The sequence below is a fragment of the Aotus nancymaae genome, unplaced genomic scaffold (assembly GCF_030222135.1).
Source record: "Aotus nancymaae isolate 86718 unplaced genomic scaffold, 86718_ANA_hifiasm-v0.15.2.pri h1tg000033l, whole genome shotgun sequence".
NCBI classification, from domain to species: domain Eukaryota; kingdom Metazoa; phylum Chordata; class Mammalia; order Primates; family Aotidae; genus Aotus; species Aotus nancymaae.
Window position 1 is genome coordinate 33,636,975 of NW_026988447.1, and position 23,942 is coordinate 33,660,916.

At 31.5% G+C, this 23,942-nt stretch overlaps 1 protein-coding gene across 2 annotated transcripts in view; it reads right to left on the reverse strand.

Moving 5' to 3' along the window:
- PCDH10 (protocadherin 10) overlaps window positions 1-23,942 on the reverse strand; it is a 60,617-nt gene that overhangs the window by 15,150 nt on the left and 21,525 nt on the right. Inside the window, exon 5 of one of the 2 annotated variants that reach the window (XM_012443238.3) lies at window positions 519-5,029. The exons of the other annotated variant lie outside the window; for it this stretch is intronic. Coding sequence (XP_012298661.1) covers window positions 5,010-5,029 — 20 coding nt within the window. The 3' untranslated portion in view covers window positions 519-5,009. Of the gene's footprint in view, window positions 1-518; window positions 5,030-23,942 lie in introns of those variants that run through there. 2 annotated transcript variants of the gene reach the window in all.

Genomic DNA, 23,942 nt, shown 5'->3' on the forward strand with positions numbered 1-23,942 from the left:
CCTTAATTCATATTTTCTTCTTGGAAAATGATACCCATATGAATTTTATTTTTCCTTACACTTCTATCAACTGTAAATATGAAATGCTGTGTTTCTAAAGTTTTAGATAAAATATTTTTCTTTTGTTGCTAGAAGGCACTCATGTTTTATGTACAATCTCTATGTTAATGTTCATGGACCTTTGGTATTACTACACATCAAAAAAATTTAAAAAGTAAATACAGCATTAGGTGGAAAAATATATACTTCTTTGATTCATTTTGGGTATCATAAGAATCATATAGAACTAAATGTCTACTTTCAAAACTATAAATATAATGAAATCCTTTAAAACCTAGCATATGCTGCTTCAAATGAGACTCGGTTTTGAACAGATGTCCCCTTAGACCTGTTACATTAAGACTAAAATTACTAAATCAGCATTAGATGTTTTTAAACTTAGAGCCATATTTTGCCACTGATTTTTATTCAAAGCTCCCACAGGCGTCAGTGGAAGATCCATGCATGGAAAAATGGCATAATATGTATCCTAGTTTTATTTATTTCATATGTATACAGCAGTATAAAATAATTTATTACATTTACACTCATTTTACTTATGTATTATTATAGCATTCACAGTAACAAACACTATAGTTAAGATTGAAACTCATCTTTTGTTATAATACCCTGTTTTCACTCACAGATAACTGTCTCAAAAATGTGTTTAGAGCTGAAATTCCCTGCTTACTTTCAGCTCAAGCATGTATGAATGTATTGGAAGTCTGAGTTCTATCATTCAGAAATTTTTGAGTCTCATGTGAAATTTAATATATTTTGCATGATGAATGCAAGATTTTTATGCAACTCAAAAACATCTGGAGAGTAAAACTTCAAACTAAGCATGTGACAAGTTTTCAAGAAATAAAAGCAATTTTTCTAATTTTACAAATACTTAAAAAATAACAGTGATTAGAAATACATGCATGCACACTAAAAGTATTAGAATTTTAGTCGTATTATTGCCTGCAATACTCTGGCGACACCCATCTACCTGCATTCTTACAGAATGCTATTATCTAAAACCTATGCCAAGATTTGAAAAAAAAAAATACTCTACTGAACAGTTTCACAAATTACTTTATAAGGATTTTGTCTGACTTAGCAGAGGGATGTTTCTTGAAGTACCAACAATATATAAAATAATTTTACTACTCCATGGTGTAAAAAATATGGAATTTTGTTATTTTCTGTTTTTCCTTGTTAAAAAGGAACATAAAAGGATATTAAGTGCAAAGCCTTTACCACTAGAAAATTAGACTTGAAAAAGATAAAGAACCCAAGAAATTGTAATATTAAAAATATAAGATTTTCAGAAAACTCATCAAGTATACCAATATTTTAAGTATTTTTGAGTTCCTTGGGTATCAATAGCACACATAAAAATAGGAGGGGAAAAAACACATCCAATGACAAATAACACTGCTATGATCAGTAAATAACATAAATACTCTTCGTGATCTTGCTGAACTTTTGCCACATTCTGCCTGAGTAATTGTTTTCAAGATTAACTGAAATCCAGTAAATAATGTTTAGAAGGTAAAATGATACAATTAATGTACAGTTGTTAAACATTTATGTTGAGAATTGCGAGATTCTTTTTCCTCTTCTTGCTGAAGAAGCAAGATAGCTTCTACAATACAGAGCATCTGATGGCAAATGACAACCCAATTAATGACTAAAACAGTGAGAAATTAAAATATTTAAATATTCTACTATAGTTCTTAATTTGCAATGTTTGATAAAGGCATTGCATTTAATATCTTTGTAAAATAAAATAACACATTTTCTTAATATTTGCCAAAAAAAAGATGATACACATATCATTGACATTATATCTGTGAAGTCATTCTGATGTGATATTTAAATTTGATTTAAGATGATTTCACCAAACTATGTTCACACGTTAAAAATTAGAATTCTACACGTGGATAAAATATTTCTAAAAATTGTCGTTTGACATACCTTTGAAACATTAAGACACTGTTTCCACAGGAAAATTTTTTTTTGACTTTGACTGCTCTAAAACTAACCATGTTGACAAGGAGTAAATGACATGATTATGTTTTTTCTGAAATAATTTATTGATGAAATACTGTCTAATAAGATGGATATTATTTTTTTGATGTGTATAAAATTATGTAAGATTGGATATTAGAATGACCAGATTAAATAGAAAGCCTATTCTAAAATTCCTTGATATATTAATCTAGCAAATGCTTAATTAGAAACCTTCATTATTTGTTGGTTGCTCTTTCCATTTTATAGTCCCCCTTATTGGAAGAAAACATTTTAACCAACTTACTAAAATCATATCCTTACTCTGTTGTTAACTTCTAATTTACTTTGGTTGCAACAGATAGTTGACTAATGACCTCATAATTTAGCATTTTATCCTTAAACAGTTCTGTTTGTCTCCCAAATTAGGAAGAAGCTCTGGTTTTGGTTTTGCAGATTGATGACATAATTTAAGAACTAAAATGTAAGTTAGTATAACTAGTTACTAGGACATACAAAAATAACAAATACATAAAGATATGATATAAAAAGTTGGTTCAAGGGAGATTATATACAATGATATAAAAGGTTAAATAATTAAAGAAAATGTCTTTGAAGTAAATTACTTAATATAATTACTATATATGAAGTAAGTATAACCTTATTTTCAATGCATGCAATAAGGAAGATGGATGTGGATATTCACCTGTGATTGCAAAATGATGCATGAAAGATTTTAATTAAACAGAGTGACTCAACAAGAAAATCATTTTCTTGTTAAAAAAAAAAAGAATTGGAACAAACAGACTTTTTTCCCAGTTAAATTATATATAAACATTTTCTTACTAAAATAGTCTATCATTCAAAATACTAATGTAGTAATGTCAAAAGTTTGAGAAAATGTTACTGCTGCACTTAGTGAATTGATGTGCTTTTTGTATTACATATGATCAGTTAGCTTCATATATGTTTAAAGAGACTTCAAAAGGCTGGAACATTATATACATTATTTGGATATATGAACTGATTGGAATATGATATATTAATATCTAATTTGATAACAGTCAAATGAGTGATACCAATCTATCACTCTAAATGTACACATCAAGGATCTACGAATATATGTGTGTGTATATATATATGTATATATATATATGTGCATTTTAATGTTAAATCTAAGGAAAAAATTCCACTTAAGTTACATTAAATTGGATGAGGAACATTTGTTAAGTGTTAAGTTTTAGTCTATTCTTTAATAACACAGTGCAGCTCAACTGTCATTGAATATAAGATTAGTTAAAAATTAAGGGAAGTATTTCAAAACAGGTTTCTAATTTGGACTGGGCAAACATTTTGATATAATGTTGAAGGTTTGATATAATATTTTAGAAGGTTAGGGGAGCTGTTACAATTCTGTTTTTTGCTTGAAAGATTATCTCACATTCTCTCTGATTTTTTTTTCCTCTCTTGAGTGTGTTCTAAAGAGCCATAAACAACAATAGAAAAAATATCTAAAGGAAAGGAATGTGTACCTTACTAAATTTAATAATTAATCTTGTTGACATAAAAGTAGAAGACAAGCTTAACGTTTGAAGGCTGACTCATGAAGAATTTTTTCATTAATAAAACACTGACTACACTTAAGCTATAAAATTTTCACGTGTAATACTGAAACAATAATGTACCATGTTTCTATCTCTGAATTTATTTAGTTTATTTTAAATTTAGATATCTTTCATATTTTATAGTTATTCTTTACCAGTTCAGATGTTTATGTATCTCTATACATTCATATAGAGTTATAAATAGATTTGATATTTGTGTGTAATTTAGACACAATACTATGTAAAACTATGTAAAACAAAATTCTGTGTAAGTTACATGACTGATGACTTCTTAAAATAGTAATCTTCAGTTACATATTTTACACCACAAAATGTACAGACACCCAGTTTTTTTTTCTAACAACAAATACAGGTGAATTTATCGAATCTTTATGAAAGCTTTAAGTGATTCTAAATTCAAAGCCATATAAATAGAATCAGACTCATGTAGATTGTTAGGTATTTTGATAGTACATAGTCAGTGCTCTGTCTGATCACATCAACAGCTACATCTTTGGCATTGAAAATTCACTATGAGTTCTTGACAAAATTTTGTAGCTTAGAGCATCATTTTCTTTTAAACAAGGAAAAACAGGGTTGAGTAAGATATGAAAATTGGGAGAAAACCATTAATGACTTTTTTCTTAGTAAGTTTGTCTTTGGGACCCTGAATTACCTTTTATGTTATTGTATGATGTGGACTGTATGTATCCATTTAAAAACCAACTGAGTTGTACCACATTTTAGGAAAATTATATAATATAATATATATATTTTATATTTATTTAGAAGCTTTGAAATAGTACAGTAAACACTTTGCAACACGGTGTATAAACTACAGAATGTCTTTGATATTTTGTGGGTCTTCAGAATACAACATTTTTTATAACCCACAGGTGAAAAGAACATAATCACAATTTCTCTTGTAAAGTTGAAATAGTTTGGGGAACACTTGATCACACAAAAATAATATAAAACAGTCAAGTTTAAAACAGTGATATTGCATTTATAATGCACAAATTTCCTTTATCTTTATGACTGGCTTCTCGTGGTGAATATAAACATCTAAAGGGCTCAGTGACATTTGGAGAGAGAAAGATATATAGTGCTGTAAACAGGCACACACTGATCGGAGAGGCACAATCAGTTGCCTCTAAAGTTTCTACAGTTCTGCACATTTCAACTCATTTCTCAGGCCTGCTGAGAGCAATTAGGTCCTATAATTGGCCATGATGACTCCTCCCGAAATCTAATACTCAGTTACACATGACTAACTGGATGGCCAAGATAATGAAGTTGAAAAGTTGATGCTTTTGTTGGTCGACTTTGTGCAAATCATGCTGCTTCAGGTAAGTCCTGTAGAATTGACTAGCATATCCTTTTCCGTGCTGTGAAAAAGAAAGAAAAATACTCTAAGAAAAAGAGGTTGACTTTTGGAGTTTAGAGTTACATGTTATTGTAAAAGAAAGAAATACCATTAGAAACTAGTTGTACCCTCATACCAAACACATGTAGTGTCATAGTGTCATACTTTTTCACTGCTAGTAGTCACAGCCATTGTGTTGTTTCATTTTCTGAAAATGATAATTTTTATATTCTTATAAATTAGTTTTGCATGGGAAATGTATATATTTTATATATCAAAGACCAAATTTGTGAACATTAACTTTTTAAAGTTATCTAAAACAATCCCTACACTTCACTATTTATGCACAGAGTATAGAAAAAAATGTGTGGACCTTACATTTCTAGAAATAGTCTCTAGCAAAATCTACAAGTAATTTGTTTTACATTTAATTTCACAAACTATAAATTGTATGTATTAAACCAATATATATTACAGAAAAGTGTACCAGGAAGTGTTAATGTAGTTAAACAATTTATAGATGACTCACTTTTCTAGGTTTATTAAATCTCATTCATAAAACCATAAAACCAAGTCTTTTTATGGCCCATATATTTTTTAAAACACTATTTATAATAATTCATTTTCTCATAAAGGAATTAATAAAGGTAAAGGGGGAAAAGTACTTTCAAATTTGGTCTATTTGTATTAAATATATAAAATATATTAAATAACAAAGCAGAATGCCCAGATTTGATTGCTCTAATTTCATAATTTTAAGTATTTTGTTTACTTGTATGATAAATAGTATTTCTTCCCTTATCTATAAACTTTGTAATATTTGACCAAAAGCACAATGAGAGCAGAAGTTGTGTCATATAAATAAGTATCTGGCACATAACAGACATATAATGTGCTGAAAATAAAGATGGTTGAATTTAGATAAAAGTTTCATATATCTCATTAAAAATTACAAAGTGCCTCAAATAGCAAAACTGAATTATTTTAATCTCATAAATAGTTGCTTTTTTTAAACAAAGATAAGAATACATTAATCTTCTCAATCTTATTCTCTGGTATTTCAACTCATTTCAAAATTATCTATTTATCTGAATTTATTTTTCCCTACTTATTTATTTTTCCTCAGAAGCTCAGTTTTTGAGCATGAAACAGTTCTTCACTAGTCCACATTTAGCAGGCACATCAACTAAAACCATAGCAGTCGGCCTGGTGAGGTGGCTAAAGCCTGTAATCCCAGCACTTTGGGAGGCCGAGGTGGGTGGATGGATCACCTGAGATCAGGAGTTTGAAACCAACCTAGCCAACATGGAGAATCCCTGTCTCTACTAAAAAAAAATACAATAAATTAGCTGGGCATGGTGGTGGGTGCCTGTAATCCCAGCTACTAGGGAGGCTGAGGCACGAGAATCACTTGAACCTAGGAGGCAGAGGTTGCAGTGAGCCCAGATCGTGCCATTGCACTCCAGCCTATGTAACAAGAACAAAACTCTGTCTCAAAAAAAAAAAAAAAAAAAAAAAAAACCTCATAGCAGTCAGGCACCATCGTCACCATCATCAACAGAAATGAAGGTGAAAATAAATATCCAAATTTATTGTGTAAAATAACAACTAGTATTGAAAGTAATCAGAGCATATTTTATATTATATGATATCAAGAATTATAAAATGAATTAGTGACAATATTGTACCACATGGTAGCCATTATAACCAGGTCATAACATTCCAGAGGATATTCTACAAGTAAATGGAATTTTATTTTAATAGAATGAAATCCTATTTTTCTGTGTCCTTGAGTTCAAGCTGTTTCATGAAAAACTTATATGTGAAATAATTCAAATAAATTTGTTTACACCAATCAGAATTGAAAATTATTCAATAAATTAGAATAGTGAAACCATTGAAATCCAAATTGATCAAATGAATCAGAGGAAATCATTACAGTCACCAAAAAATTTGTTGTCCAAACTGGACCCACTGGTGAGTGAAAAGAAGCGCTATTATTAATTACACAAGATCTTGTGCTTTTCTGGACAATCCAGGAAATATGGTCACCTACAAACAATATCACTTTTTGCCAAATAAGCTGGGTTGGGGCCTTTTTTTTAAATAGTAAAAATTAGAAAATGCTGATTTAGAGGAAACATTATTTTCTTAGTTCAAGGACAAAAGAAACTCAGGAGTGACCTATACTCAACCTATAAACTAATTCATTATGTGAAAAAAACTAATATAGTGAAAAACAACATCTTAATAAAAATTCAGAAAGCAGTCAATGTAGCACATGTTTAGAGTAATAAAATACCATTTCTAGTTCACTTAAAAGATTATTTATGGCTTAAAATACACTAACATAGATATTATATGTTCTCTAGATTTAGTTAGGATACAAAAAGAAATTGTTTCTTTTTAACAAAAGAAATTATTTAAATGGTTCAAGTTAGAAGAACACAGAAGCTTAGCACATGTTATACTAAATATCTTAAATATAAACATAAGCTTAAAAGACATTTTAATGGTGGTTAGAGTTACAGGTTTACTTATTTAAAGTTCACCTATTCCAGTCGTTGTCTGAATAATATAATCGTCTTTCATTAGATTTACTTCCTCCCACCTATGTGTTAATTCAGTCATGCAAATTTGAATAGGACAAATATAAGATCTGAGGCTAAAGGTCAGAACTATTTAGATTGAGGAAGAAGATTTCCTCCATGTCAGAAGCTAATCTTACATATGTGAAGAGTGTGAAGAGTCCTCCCTCAGTATCTGTGAAGGCCTGGTTCCAGGGTGCCCCAGAATCCAAGGATGCTCAAATCTCTTATAAATGACCTGTGATATATGCATATGTCCTATGCATGTCCTCCTAAATATGTTAAATCGTATTTAGATTGCTTATAACATCTAATATAATGCCTAACACAAGACACATCTCTTCATTCACATATATTCAAGGTAGTACTCAGTGCATGGCAAATTCAAGTTTTGCTTTTTGAAACTTTGTGAAAATTTTTTGCCAAATATTTTTAATCCACAGTTGATTAAATCCACAGATGAGGCGCCCAAGGATACAGAGGAGCCAACTATCCTGCCAAACTAGAAATAGTTTATACTATTACTAATGTTTTGGTCACATCCACTTTATTTCAAACCTTTTAAGAGTTGAGTTTAAATACTGAATAACTATTATTCTTGGTGGGGCACAGTGGCTCATGCCTGTAATTTCAACACTTTGGGAGGCCGTGGCGGGTGGATCACATGATCCAAGGAGTTTGAGACCAGCCTGACCAACATGTAGAAAGCCCATCTCTACTAAAAATACAAAAGTTAGCAGGGTTTAGTGGCTCAGGCCTGTAATCCAGCTACTCTGGAGGCTGAGGAAAAAGAATTGCTTGAACTCCTGAAGTGGAGGTTGCTGTGAGTTCAGATCCCACCACTGCATTCCAGACTGGGAGACAGAGCAAGACTCTGCCTCATAAAACAAACAAACAAAACTTATTGTTCTTTTAGGGTTGTATGGGCTAATGTTGGACAAGTAACAAGCAAATATTATCTGACCCTTCACCCCCTAAAAAAATATTAATTGATTACGTTTTAGAGCCAGTACCAGGACAATTATTCCAGTGTTAAGTAACATGGCTATACATTTGATGATGCATTCCAGGTTTGGCAGAATAAGTCAAATACACACAGAATCTCTATGCTTTCTAATATGGTCCATGTATGTTTTGAAATTATCAAAGCATACTTGGAGAATTTTTTTTCTTTTTATTTCATAAAAGCATTTTTTTCTTGCTATGCATCAGCTTGTAGGGAATTGTTCACTCTATAGGAATTAAGGTTTTATTTTCAGTCAAATGAAATCAGAAGTAACAGGAAAAGGACTGTGTTCCTTTTAAATTTCATTCATTCAGTGCATTTATTCTTCATAGTGGGTCATAAATGCTAGATTAAGATGCTTATCTTAATATCTAAACTATAGGCAAAAGCTTATCCTTAACATAAAAGACAATCACAAATATCTACCTTCTCGTAAATTAGCAAAGATATAATTTTTAATAAAAGTTCAATGGTGTATATTTTTCTTTATATTGTGAAATCCTATTTTTGCCTTTTATAATTTGCAACTGATATTAAGCTATGAGAAAAATTAAATACTTAAAAAAAATAAAATTTTAAGGTATTAAATTGACTAACAAGACAAAAGACTGTCACATATATGTTGCAAAAATAATTATAAAATTCTCCGTACTGATACACTATTGCATGTAATTGCCTGGTAAAAATTATTTTATATAATATATTAAAATAAAAATTTAATAAATGGAATAGTCACATTGTAAGAGGAAAGAAAATACTCTTTATACTTTATGATTGCATAAACCACAGAAACTAGAGCAATACATTAAGTTTATGAAATAATCTAATCTATTTCTGCAATTTAAAGAAAGGACACTCTTCAAATATCTCTGAGGCTTGAGAAGGTCTAGTACACTGAAAAATTTCCAGAGGCTGAGATCAGTAACTTACTCCAGAGCTTATTCAAGTGTTCAATAATTCTCATCATCAGGACACTTCTTTACATATAAATGCATCTAGCATACAAGAATTTGAACCCATTACCTCCTGTGGAAGTTAGAAACATCTGCTCTCTGTAAAAGCGCATCACACTCTTCAGGATAGTTTTAAAGTGAGCCTCCACTAGAAATTTGTACTGTTAAATAATCCATTATTTTAACTTTCCTCTGTCTTATTCTTCAGCCACCTTTAAGGGTTCCCTTTAAAATCTTTTTGAGTTTTAGTTTCTGTTTAACCTTATATCCAGAAATGAGCACAGTAGTGTTAACTATTAAAAGAGGGTAACTGCTTGATTTTTCATTTACCTTCCATTTGAACACTCATATTTGCTTTAATTTTTGAAAATACGGTTGTATATTGTTTGGATTATAAATCACATCTTTTTCTCCCCAGAAATTATAAATAGATTAGATTTTAAATTTAAATATATAAAAATATATTTAAATATATAAAATGAATTTATTTATTTATTTATATATAACCCTGATTAATTTGGTTATTTACTTATTTATTTTTTAAACAAAGCCTTGCTCTGGAGTGCAGTAGTGTGATCCCAGCTAACTGCAAACTCAGCTTCCCAGGTTCAGGCAATTCTTCTGTCTCAGCCTACCAAATAGGTGGGATTACAGGTGCCTGCCACCACACTAGTCTAATTTTTCTATTTTTAGTAGAGATAGGGTTTCACCATGTTGGCCAGGCTGGTCTCGAACTTCTGGCCTCAAGTGATCAGCTCACCTTGGCCTCCAAAAGTGCTGGGATTACAGGCATGAGCTACCATGCCTGGTCAAACTACAGTTCTTAATTTTGATTCATAAGGTTCATACTCTCTTACACTAAATTTACTATTTTCCTTTCATCAAACAGAATGCTTTTTTCTTCTATGTTGACAGAGATAAGGGATTATAGAACATAGGTGGAAAATAGGAGTTTGGAGACAGTAGTATTATAATATGTCCTATACGTAAACCTGATTAGTCTTTCAAAAAGCAAATCGTGTAAAATAAATGACTCAAACAATCCTTTGGACCATTAATGTAAGAAATACATAGTAAAGCCAGATATTTATTTTTATAAAGTTCATACGTACATCACCTACTTACAATGTAGTTTGCAGTTAATAGTTATTAAATTAAAATTTAAATCTAGAGATATTTAAAAATAAGAAAATTGGCAAATACAGTTTTGTGAAATAGAAATATACATCAATGAATGAATAAAATGTATCATTTCAAATAGAAGAGAGAAGCATGTTGAGCATAATAATTGACTCATAGACATTCTCATTCTAGCAACTCTGGCACCCTTAAATAGTTGGCCATCTCTCCTAAAATTCTGTTACCATTGTGAAAGAGACTATTAAGCTATGAATTAAAAATGGATCCTGCCTCCTTTTCTCACCTAGCAGAGTGTGTGCAATGAATAAATTTATTTCATAATCTGTGAGGTACCTTCCAAATCAAGTCAGAATTTACTACCAATTTACTACCAATGAGAATTTCAGAAATTAGTATTGATCAGTGTTTATTTTTAAACCAAATTTCATTGCTACACAAAGGACTTAACAGCTTTAAAAATAGGAGCTTTTATTTGTTCAAAAGTGTACTTCACAAATACAATGGTATACAATTACCCTCACATAGCTTTATATGACAAAGTGAATCCACTGAAACATTACAGATTTTTTTCTAGATAGAGAATCAGTAGGTACTTAGAAATAGCTATATATGTATGTGTTTGCATGCATATTTGTGTATGTGTAAATCAAAACTGTCTTCTCACAAGGCAATAGTACATTTACAACCGTTTCACCAGGAAATATCTACCCAGTGGATTACTGCAACTATGTCAACTACCTCTCATATTATTAAGAGAATAGATGCAGTTATAGTAACTCAATTTTCTTTGATTTAATAATAAATACTTCTAATTAATTATATTAAGGAAGAGTGCTTTTAACTATGACAAAAACTAGTGATAGTGTATTAACTCCTATAGACAAAACACTTTGAATATTATTATTTGAATTGATTTGAGGAAGATATCTAAAAACAGTACTCATCTTTAACTTTTCCATTTAGAAAGAATTGTCAGTATTCTAAAGATCTGTTTGTGAAACTCTAAAAACATTAAACTTTTAAATCAAAATATTTGTTTTAAAAAAGCCAAGACAATGTACTTTTATAGAATTTTGTAAAATGTTCTTGAACTTAGTTCAAGTTTCTCTAAAAATGTGAAAAATCATGTTTTAGAAATTTAATACTTTTTTCCTCTGGAGAAAAATAACAGGATATGACCCTAAGCTGGGCACTCTGGCCACCCTTCCAGGCTCTATTTGACAAACAGAACACCATTGCCCAATTACTATTTCAGAGTAAAGTTTGGAAACTGAATTATTTTTCACATGTTCTGACTCTACATTGGTGTATATTTAGGAAATGCAAATATAACATATCTTTCTCTCAACGTTTATAATGTCATTAAAACATTTTTTGGAATCCCTCATTGCAGTCCACTAAAATAAGGAAATTGTGATTTGTTCTCAGAAATATTTGAAAATAGCATTGTTTACATTAGCAATGAAGTATCCTTAAAATTTATTTTGAAGGCAATTCACTCAGTCATATCTTACTTTAATAACAACAAAGGATACTTTCATTTAAGTTATTGTATCAGTATTGTGTGTACTTAAGTTCCAACGAAATATCCATACTTGAAAATGTACACAGTTCTATTTTTGAGAAGTACAGAGCTGATAATATTTACTGACATTTAGACACTTACTTTTCAAGTGTTTTCCTTCAAAACAACATTATAAAAAGACTAAATTAGCACCTTCCCTGTGAGGTTGAAATTAGCATTGATTATCAAAACAGAAGGCAAGAAAATGCTGAATGGGATTGGTCATTCCTGTAACAACAGGAATGTTGTGCCTGTATAAGCCTATTAGCTATTGTATCACAATATTTACTCCAATTACTTGTGATGTGCACAACTTCATCTTTTATATGAAAACCAAGTAAAAATTCCAACAATGTAAGATGAGAAAAAAAAATACAAGTGTATATAATAAGACCTTCATTAAAAAAATATAGCCATATAGCTAATTTATTAACCATCAATAACTTACTTAAAAAAGGTAAAGTTTCAAAATAATTTAACCACAACCCAACAGATTTGAGAAATGTAAACAAGTGGAATATCTGGGTTGAAAATATTTCTAAACAGCTTATTCAAACATATGTTCAAAGAAGACACAACACACACAACTTAGAAACAGTGTAAATGTATGGCTATTTAACATGCTTGATGATGGGATTTCCCCTAACATAATTCAGTTGCTTCTATGTCAAGGAAAATAGAAGGTTAAAAGCAGGAAGGGCCAACTTAGAAGGGGGCTAAAAATGCTCATACACCGAAAACTGACCGCAGAGAAGAGAAGCAGCAAAAACAACCCTGAACTAAAGCAGGTTAGGAACCCCAAGACTATATGTTCTGATGACCTCTTGAGTTGGGTTGCCAGAAAAAATAAAGAGTGCCCAATAACACTTGCATTTCAGATAATGAATAATTTTTAGTAGCTGTGTGTCTCATACAATATTTGGGTGCCTAGTATTTTTTGTTAAGTCTGGCAATGCCGATCTCAAGGCATCTACTTCATGATAGCACAGTTGTCACTACTCACCACTAAAGCCAAAAAAAGCTGCAAAAAAGCCAAAAATTAAAATATAGGACTAGTTCATATAATAAGTTTTCTATGTGTTTCCATCAAAATAATTTAAAATTAAGGCATCTGAGTTCAAAAAGAGATAAAGAAACAAAATTATATAGATAAAATATTTTTAGTTATTGACTAATTTTTCCGATTGTCATACATTGCATAATCTTAACTGTTATTTAAATTATTTCTTTGTTTTATGATTAAATTTTATCCCTGTTTTTTGAGTGAAATTTTTGTTTTGTGAGATGGATATACCATATTAAATAAAATATTATTTCTTCTTTGCATAGCAGATATAATTTTTAACTGCCTATCCTAAAATGAAAGCCTGGGTACATACTTTAGTTTTAGTTATACTCTAGAAACTCATTAAACCACCTCATTTTCTTCCTTTCAATTTAACCTGTCATCAGATAATTAGAGATTTGAAAACTGATAAGAGGTGAATTAAACGTAGCTTTAAAAAAAATCACATAAATGCTAAACTATTGAAATAAGACTATCTCATGCTTGTTAAAGGTTAAAATTAATTTAATTGCATTCTAATTGGATGCCAATATTTAGATCCTTAAATCATTGTATTACTTTTGGAAACTTTAAATTTGGTGTTCAATTAGAGATCATCTTAATTATTATAAACATTTAATTACCTAGCAAAGTAAAAATGATGCATTATATATTAACTATCTATACAAAGTATGACAATAAACTTAAATAAAAGTTCAAATTTTAGTTAATCTTTGTTGGAGCCAGTAAAGAATTCTGGTAAAACACTTTTGAAAATGTATATTTATATATAAAATATTTGCCTTATTATTAAACTATAGCGTACAATACTACCTACATATCTCATAATAATGTTCTCATAAGGAAAGCAAAATTCTCAACATTATTTAAAAAAAAACAGCATCTGATATACCCATTTGTTACTACAATGCCATGAAACAAACAAATATAATTTATGCGATAATGACAGTAAGTAAGATGCCATATATGTACAAACTGTTACATAAAAGCTTCAGAAACCTGAAGGAAAAGTCAGGTGAATTGCCTCCAGCCACAGGTATCCAGTACCATCAACAACCTCCTGTTCATAAAGATTAAATATCCACAATGGCTCCCCCTTTTGGTTATATTTAAGGTTACCTTATATTTACTTAGTGTTTACATATATGTGTTTATATATATATATGCTTGCAAATGATACATGGCAGACAATTGAAAAGAAAATAGCTTAGTGAAAGTAGTAGGAAGTGATAGTGAAACAGGAGGTTAAGGAAGCTGTGAAAGAGAAAGTGATATACCAGAAGAAAGAATAAAGGAACTAGTATAGTTAAGGCCAGAATAAAATCATGAAAATTTGAAAGAAGATAAAATCCAGGGAAGATTATTTAGGAATGGAAATGGTTAATATTTTTATGTTGTTTTATTTGGCTTTAAAAAAAATCTTATTCAGAGACTACCATAATTTTATTATTTTTCTAAATCAGGGTAGAGGCCAAGACAACTATCTTGAAGAAAAAAAGAAATGCACTTCATTTCCTTTCAGTATATTTCGTTTATTGATTCATTGATGTAGTCTATAAGCATTAATGGGCATCTACTTTGTTCCAGACACAGTTCTGGAACATGGGACTCTTAAATGAAGCACATGATTCAGCTCTAAAAGATTTTACAGTCCAATGGACCAACAATTGTTGCACAAAATATTCTAAAGACAGCAATTATGTATAAGAATCTATAAGAAGTTACAGTTAGAGTGTCTGTATCTCAGTGTCTGAGAAGTCTTCTCATTAAAAGTAAAATAAGTTGAGGCGCGGTGGCTCACGCCTGTAATCCCAGCACTTTGGGAGGCTGAGGCGGGTGGATCACGAGGTCAAGAGATCAAGACCATCCTGGTCAACATGGTGAAACCCCGACTCTACTAAAAATACAAAAATTAGCTGGGCATGGTGGCGCATGCCTGTAGTCCCAACTACTCAGGAGGCTGAGGCAGGAGAATTGCTTGAACCCAGGAGGCGGAGGTTGCGGTGAGCCGAGATCGAGCCATTGCACTCCAGCCTGGGTAACAAGAGCGAAACTCTGTCTCAAAAAGAAAAAAAAAAAATGTAAAATAAGTTGAATCTTGATTGATGAGTAAGAGACGGTCATGCAGAGAAAAATGGTTTTTCAGATGAGAGGATGCCAGAAGAATAGAACGTATAAACACACACACAAGGGCTTAAGAAAAGTATGCATGAAGAAACTGGCAAATCATTATATTACATGAAACAGGCAGAGCTTAAGTATAAAAGTCTTTAAAAACTAGAATAAGTATGAACATTATTGTGGCTGCAACAGAGAGCCTCAAAAAATATGTAAAGAGGAAACATGAGTTGAATGTTTCGGAGAAATAGTCTAGTTAGTTAATATTAAAAGCTAGATAGTAAAGGAGAGGAGTCCTCGCTGATTTTGTAAGGCTAGTCAGAAAGGACTGGATTTGAGGAACACAAAACAAAGTATACACCTGCCTTCTCACAGAGCCCAGTGGGAGAACCCAGGGTTAATACTTTCCATCTCTGGAAGTAGTTTGCATTCCACTACTCAAAATCTTCATAAGGTAACAAAACACTGCATTCAAAAAGACTGCCTGGATACTCTGTGGCCAACTCAGTTCTAAGGATGACTGTGAAAGGAAAAAGTAGTGAAATGAGATGCTCCAAGTAGGGATTCCATGTCACTATCTCAAGCCTCAGGTAGTGTCCACAGCAACAAAAGCTAGCAACTGATAGAAGAGTACGGGAATTTTTTTCCATAACATTTAATGAAGAAAAAATAAGGCACATAATGATCACAGACTAATATTAAATTCACTTTATAACTGTGAAACTAATACTTTTTAAATAAATAATTGCTTCTAAGTTTCTTCTTTCATAGAGAGACACTCACAAGTAAATCTTACCCTAGGAACATCTAGTCTGTAAGACACATGGATAATTTGAATTACAGCATTTCAAATAACGTATTTATAGTGATTAAAAGTCACATACATTTGATTAAATCTTTCCTATGCAAAAATAACCCATGTTACATTTCAATCTACCAGTATTTTAAGTTATCATCTTTCCTCATGTCTGTATTTTGCTTCCAAAAGTTTTAATTAAAAAAAAAAAAAAGAAGAAGAAGGCCAGGCAAGGTGGTTCACGCCTGTAATCCCAGCATGTTGGGAGGCTGAGGCTGGCAGACACCTGAGGTCAGGAGTTCAAAAACAGCCTCACCAACACGGAGAAACACCATCTTCACTAAAAATACAAAATTAGCCAGGCGTGAGGGAGACTGAGGCAGGAGACTCTCTTGAACCTGAGAGGCGGAGGTTGTGGTGAGCCAAGATCTCCCCATTACACTCCAGCCTGGGCAAGAAGAGGGAAACTCCATCTCAAAAAAAGAAGAAAGAAAGAGAGAAAGAGAGAGGGAGGGAAGGAAGGGAGGGCAAGCAAGCACACTGGCTTTCATAAGAGAAATAAACATAAATGCGAATGATTCTGAAATGAAATCGGGCACTAAAACTTAGTTGTTAGGTCTCTTGTTAATTGGGCAAAATAGTGATATATATGCAAAACTGATGTAGAAGTTGGAAGACAGAAACACACAGAATTAAAAAACATGAGAATTATACAGAGAGCCCAGTGAATAAACTGTAAGCTGAAACTAAAGTTTGAATGGTTTCTTAGGTGTTTTTTCAAAGGGATTTGTCACACTATCTGATCGCTTTGAAAGACAGAGGTACAAAAATATAAATAGAAAGCTGACTGAGATAATCAGGTTTATCCAACGATAAGATTTTAGTAAAGAACAAAGCAGGCAAAAGTATCTCTAGGCTTTTATGTGTTCAAATATTGATCTGTGGCATATATAAATATATTTGGTATATGTTACAGAAAGACATAATTTTCCATACTAACAAACTGTGTTCATTTACTTTGACGATTTTAGGGCATCTACATCTTTCACACAGGGCTATCAGAACTGTCTAGGATAACAATATCTTGTATAAGGCTAGAATTTGCAGCAAAGTGCCAGTACAATTCCTTAAACTTAGATGAGTCAAATTCTATATGGACATCGACCTTCATCATTTTTATTTTTTCACCTGAGCAAATAGAAATCTTTTATTTTTCTACATTTATCAAATATAATATGCTACACTTCCCATACTGAAATCAAAATCTGTTGCTTCAAAAATGAGTATTCTTCAGCTGATTTCCACTGTTGTACATTACAAAGTATCTTTACTTATTATAAATATAAAAGTTAAGTAAAATAATGAAAATATGAACTTTTGAAAGTTCTAATCATGCTTTGTGATTAACATGAAACAAATACAGCTTGATCTTTGCTAGGAATTATGCATTTGGTTCTGTAATATCTGTTCCATTGGTTTCTAGGAGCGAAAAGAAAAATAGGGAGACTGTACTTTTAAAACATGTATTATGTGAAAGAATATATACACTGCAGATGTAAAATAGTGATATATTGTGAAAAGAACATTTGGAGTCTGATTTTTCTCTGGGAGTAAAAGAGAGCATAATTGGTTCTATTTAAGCCCAGAATTGTAATTTTGTCCATACCCAGCCTGATGTCCTTGTTCCAATTTTAACTGAATATATGGTTGCCTTGAACTTAATGAGTGCTTCTTTTGGGCAGGCACTCACTGCTTTAAATATGATAAATAATTTAATTTCCATAATGAGCTTTGGAGGATCTATGTCACTGAAGGGGAAAAGGAATTATAGGAAGGTTAAAGAAATTACAGAGGCCCCACAGCCAATATATGGGTGGATCCATAGTTGAAACCTGGCCGACTGACCCCATACCTGGTGCTCTTCACCACATTGCTTCTCTGATGTGAGAACATGTACAAAGGTGACTCATAAATCTGTAGTAGGCTATAAGTTCAAAGAAGTAAAGGCATACTTGGAGAACAAAATAAAAAATGGTATCTTCTAAAATTAAAAGTTCCAAGTTATAATAAAGTCAAAATGGATAAAATTAGTGATGCTTGGGGAAAACCTATTCTGAAAGCAATACGAACAGGGTATGTTTCAAGCACATACTTACTAAGTATACCATATTCAACCAGGTGAGCAGTTTGTGCTTCAGGCACATTTTAAAGGAAGCTGAAAACTTTTTAAGAGTAAACCAGTATGTCCAAGTTTGGCTTATTCATTGCTAAAAATCTCAAAGGAAGGTTCTTGATTTGCATGAGGTTTGGGAGGATATAATAATAATTTGAAATACTTTTGCATTTTTCCATGTTTAGTATTTTTCTAGGATGACCCAGAGCAGATCACACTGAGATAACATGATTGGAATATTTTGATTTGTGCAGTAGGTACAGATCACTTAACATCAAAAGAGGATGCATCTGGCTATGTGCAGTCACTGGCAATTAAGTTGATCTAATTCCCTTTACATTATCAACCAGGGTTCTGATAGTATTTTTTATTTTTCCTATAGAGATCTCTTAAGAGTATTTCAGTTTATTTGACTATTATATTGGTATTTTAAATTAAGATATTAATCTTATTTCCATATATCAGCCTGTGATGAGTTCATGAATCATAAGCATTTTCTCATACTCCAGGCCATGAGAACATTGATTTAATCTAGTTCTAGGCCAAACAACACGGAAGACCACTGTGCCTGGAATACAGTTGTGCCCAACAATGAGTTTTCTTGAATGTGGGTCACACTGTTCTTGTCAGTAGCTTGGGAAGACTTGCTTAAAGCAGCTGGTTAAAAAGTTTTTACAGTTTTAAGTTGTTATGGTGCTTCTTGACAACAAATAATAATACTGAAAATAGTAGGACCAATTGATATCCCTCTGAAATTAGAGAGGAAAGTAAGTTAAATGAGAAAAATCTTAAAGGATTAGACAAAAGATCACAGACTTAAAATTAACTTCAAAATAATATGATATGCCTTTGTAACTACTTTAGATGTTTCCCTGAAAACAAGAAAGGTAATCTTTCTCTATACTAGATACATGATCACACTTTTTATAAACACTATGAAAACAATTTCTGTGAAAATTATCACAAAGGGAGTGATTTATATTATCAAGGAATATGTTACTAGATCTCAAGCTCACATTTAACTGTGAGGCAAATATTAAATTATTCAATGTTAAATATTTCCTAAAAGTAATTCTAATGTAAGCCTGAATTTTAAGTTTTTGTAATAATTTCAATAGGAGTCAATATTATGTTGTTATAACTTGAGAAATAATTATCTTCACACCACTCCATAATAAAGCTTAAAAGTATAGATTTCCTCAATCATTAGCTTAATTTAAGCTCTAAGTAGGTAGAATTCACTCCAATCCATCAAAAAAGGCATTTCTACATTGTCTAATACCAGTCATTTAGCCTATATAAAATTATGTATATTTATATAATAATGTAAAATATCTATAAATTGATTCTGAAATTATTTACTATAACCTGTTTCACAGGACTTACTTCATGATCCTTGACTGAAGAGAACTGTCACCTTGTAACAATTTACAAAAGTGATGCCTTTACTTTGTCTTATTTCATTTACTTGTGCCTATAAAATGGAGCTCAGTAGGTAGCTACTACTATTATTAAATTTAGCATTAGTGTTTAGCCAACACAAGTTTTCTATTTGATTATTTTCTCTTTCATTTTATTTTTCTGATGTATACAATTAATCCAGGCTTCCACATTACCAAGCTAGGTTATATTATAATCTCCAAATATCAACTCAAGATAGAAAACTTATATATATGGCATATATGATCTGCTTGCTATATCTTCCAAAATGATGAAGAAAGCATGTATTACTTCTAGGTTTAAGGGTAGTAGGCAATGTGACTTTGGATGATTAATAATGGGTGTTTCATTTTTATTTAATTGTCAGTTATTCTATAGTGACTGCCACCACGGATTGTCTTAAAATTCAGTAGAGGATGATGCGACACCAAAAGTGAAAAATTCTCATTATAAGAGAAATAAGCCAAGGTAGTAAAGAGAAGATTCAGTATTAGACAAGGTTAAGATATTTTTTATCTAGAGTTAACTGACTTTGTTGTACAATAATACCTTAATGTGTAAGCTATTAATACATATAATAAGAAGTTTTAAATCTGTGAGTAATGATGTATACTTTTTAATATACACAATCTATGGTATTTATTGCACATGTATATAGTTGACATTTTCATACTTGGCATTTATACTCTATGCATCTCCTCAAATATCTTTCTGAAACTATGATTTCTTAATTTTTGTTCCTAGACAGTTCATTCTTCATTGAATTCAACATGTGATATGAGAAAACAAAAACAAAAAAGACTTTAAGAAACTAAATTTTTTTCCTCTAAGAAATTCCAAAGAAAGACAAATAAAAAGTCATCCACAGAGAAGGGAGGGAATTCAAACCAACACTTTTTCAATTGTCTCTTTTTTATCTTCAAGTAATTTAAACCATCCCTCCTTTGCCAGATGCAGAGAGGAAAGGGATTTTTGTGGGAAAATACAATGCAGGGCTAGAAGGTGACATTTCACCAAATCACAGATGGCATATGCATACGTATATAGTTTGTAAAGCTTTCTAGGTAAAATGTTCCATATCCCTCAGGAGCAAGAACCGATGTCAGGGTTAGAATATTTCCTGTAATGTGTAATTTAAATCTCACAGGAGCAATATAGATCCATTTCCTCTTTTCTGCTCTCTATAAAGACAGATTAACTGATTACCATCTTATCCGTGTAGCATTTGTTTAAATACTTAACATTTATTATGTCACCGCTTTACTTTTCCTCTGAACTCACAATTCCTCCAGCCATTTAAACTCTCTTCAGATATGCCATTTTCCAAAATGTTAATCTCTTTACTCTATTTAAAATCTCCTTTAAGCATCATAGCCTACAATTTGTCACAATCTTCTAATCTGCGTTCAAAGAAAAATGATATACAGACGTTGCAATTTTTCTACTCTTTTGCTAGTAGCTGGTATTCAAGTTAATATATTTAAATATTTGTTTCTATAAAGGCCACCAAGTTAACAGAGCATTATGTTTCAATCAATAAGAAAAATATGAAGACAAGTATAAAGCATTTATATCTGATAGACTAGCCATAAAGAGAACTCCAAAGATAGAGAAATTATATTCAAGGAGAACACTGTTATCTTCCTAAATGCTGAAGAAAGCGTGTATTACTTCTAGGTTTAAGGGTGGGAGACAATGTGACTTTGGATGATTATTACTAACTAAATTGTCTTCTTTGCTCACACACTAGTGTATATTAGGCTCTGCAGATGGTTTTCCCTATATTATCAAGGAAATAACTGGCTATTAATTTTAGTGGAACTCAAACATACTCCATCATTTCTCCAATTATATGAAGTTTAAACCCCAGAAAAACTAATCTTTGGTTAGAGACTAGGATAGTAGTAATGTTTTCGGTGGTAGGAACTGGGAGTGGGCAGAAGAATTGATTTCTTGAGATACTATAGTAGTAATATTTTGGCTACTGAACATATTTTGTGGAAATGTTTTGGTAACTGATTATACAGGTGTATTCATTTTGTAAAAATTTCTTGAGTTATATATTTATGATTTTTCTACTTTTCTGTATGCATATTATACTTTGATAAAAACATTTTAAAATAAAAAAACTGCTACCTGTAAAGCTGATTTCAGTCATGAATCAAATCGATTGGAAATATAAGTAATATTTATGAGAAAATTATGGAAACTTAAATAATAAGTAGATAAACAATGATAGAACATTTATTTTTAAAAAGAAATATTCCTCTTGTAGTTATGTTAAAAATGTCATCTTTTATAAGCATAGTGTAAACTTTAGTGGATTAATCAGTAGAATGCTTTTGGATGCTTTAAACATCTGAATGAAGGGGCAGTTGTATCATTATTGGGATGAAACAAATTTGGCCAAGAGTTGATTCTTTAAGCTGAATGATGGAAAACAGGGAAGGTTTAGTACACTATTCTCTCTACTATTTTATATGTTTGAAACTATTCATCATTTTAAAAATATTTAAAAATATTACTTATGAGAACTCTCTAGATTCTGTATTGTCCTCTGTTACCATTGTTTTTTAAAAAATGTTAAGGTAGCGCGGTGGCTCACGCCTGTAATCCCAGCACTTTGGGAGGCCGAGGCGGGTGGATCACGAGGTCAAGAGATCGAGACCACCCTGGTCAACATGGTGAAACCCCGTCTCTACTAAAAATACAAAAAATTAGCTGGGCACGGTGGCGCGTGCCTGTAATTCCAGCTACTCAGGAGGCTGAGGCAGGAGAATTGCCTGAACCCAGGAGGCAGAGGTTGCGGTGAGCCGAGATCGCGCCATTGCACTCCAGCCTGGGTAACAAGAGCGAAACTCCACCTCAAAAAAAAAAAAAAAAAAAAAAAAAAAAAAAAAAAATATTGAGGTAAGTAAAGAATTAGTAAAAAAAAAAAAAAAAAAGATTGAGGTAAGTAAAGCTATTTCATGACCTCTGATGTAACCATCTGATCTGCATTTCTAAAGAAAACAAACTTAAAATCTCTACTATTAGTGATTAACAAGACAGTTAATTCTGGAATTAGAACTGGGCTTATTAATGGTGAAAATAATGTACAAGAATTTTGTGCTAATTTTTCAGGTCAGCCTCAAGTTTTCTATACATTTTCTAAGAATACAATGTCTGGCAACTGCCAAACTATAACATGAACTCTCACATTTATAAACTTATTCCTACCATTCAGATTAAATCTACATGTGATTTAATACATACACCATCAGGTGTATATCATCAAGAAAAAATTATTATATCTATTTTGTCTACTGTTGCCATTGTTGACTCAGAACTTTCTACTGTGTGTTGCACTTTAAGAAATAAACCCAATGATATGTTTTGTTAGATAGAAGAGGAGAGCTCCTCTATCTTGACTATTTCTGTATACAGGGTGATTCAGAATTTAATCCAGAAAATATATATTGATATTGATTTTAGTCATGTGTTACTTCTACACTTAGGTCTTGTTTAAAGACATTTAGTTGAAAAATACAATAAAAACATTTTAAAATATGTTTTTAATGAAATAAAGTGGTAACTATCTAACCAAATATAGTGACTGACATAGATGAGCCTTAAAACACTTGGTGATAGCCAATTTTTGAGTTTTTGTAAAATATACGACTCAAACACAGGTAATATTGGAATCTAGTGTAAGATTCAGGCCAATCTTAAAGTGGGGATGGGTCCTACTGACTACAACATTTTTACTAGCAGTTAAAAATACTGTCTTTCTCATAATACATAACCACTAGAACCAAAAACCTGTTTCTTCTACAGTGTCATAGTTTATTTTGCTATACTTAAGTACTGTAAACTCAACAACCAGTACCTTAAAAAAAAAAAAATAGAATAGAATAGCGGAGCTCAATGGCTCACACCTGTAATCCCAGCACTTTGGAAGGCTAACGCTGGTGGATTACAAGGTCAGGAGATAGAGATCATGTGGGCTAACACCATGAAACCCTGTCTCTACTAAAAATACAAAAATTTAGCCTGGCGTGGTAGAACATGGCTATAGTCCCCACCTACTCCAGAGGCTGAGGCAAGAGAGT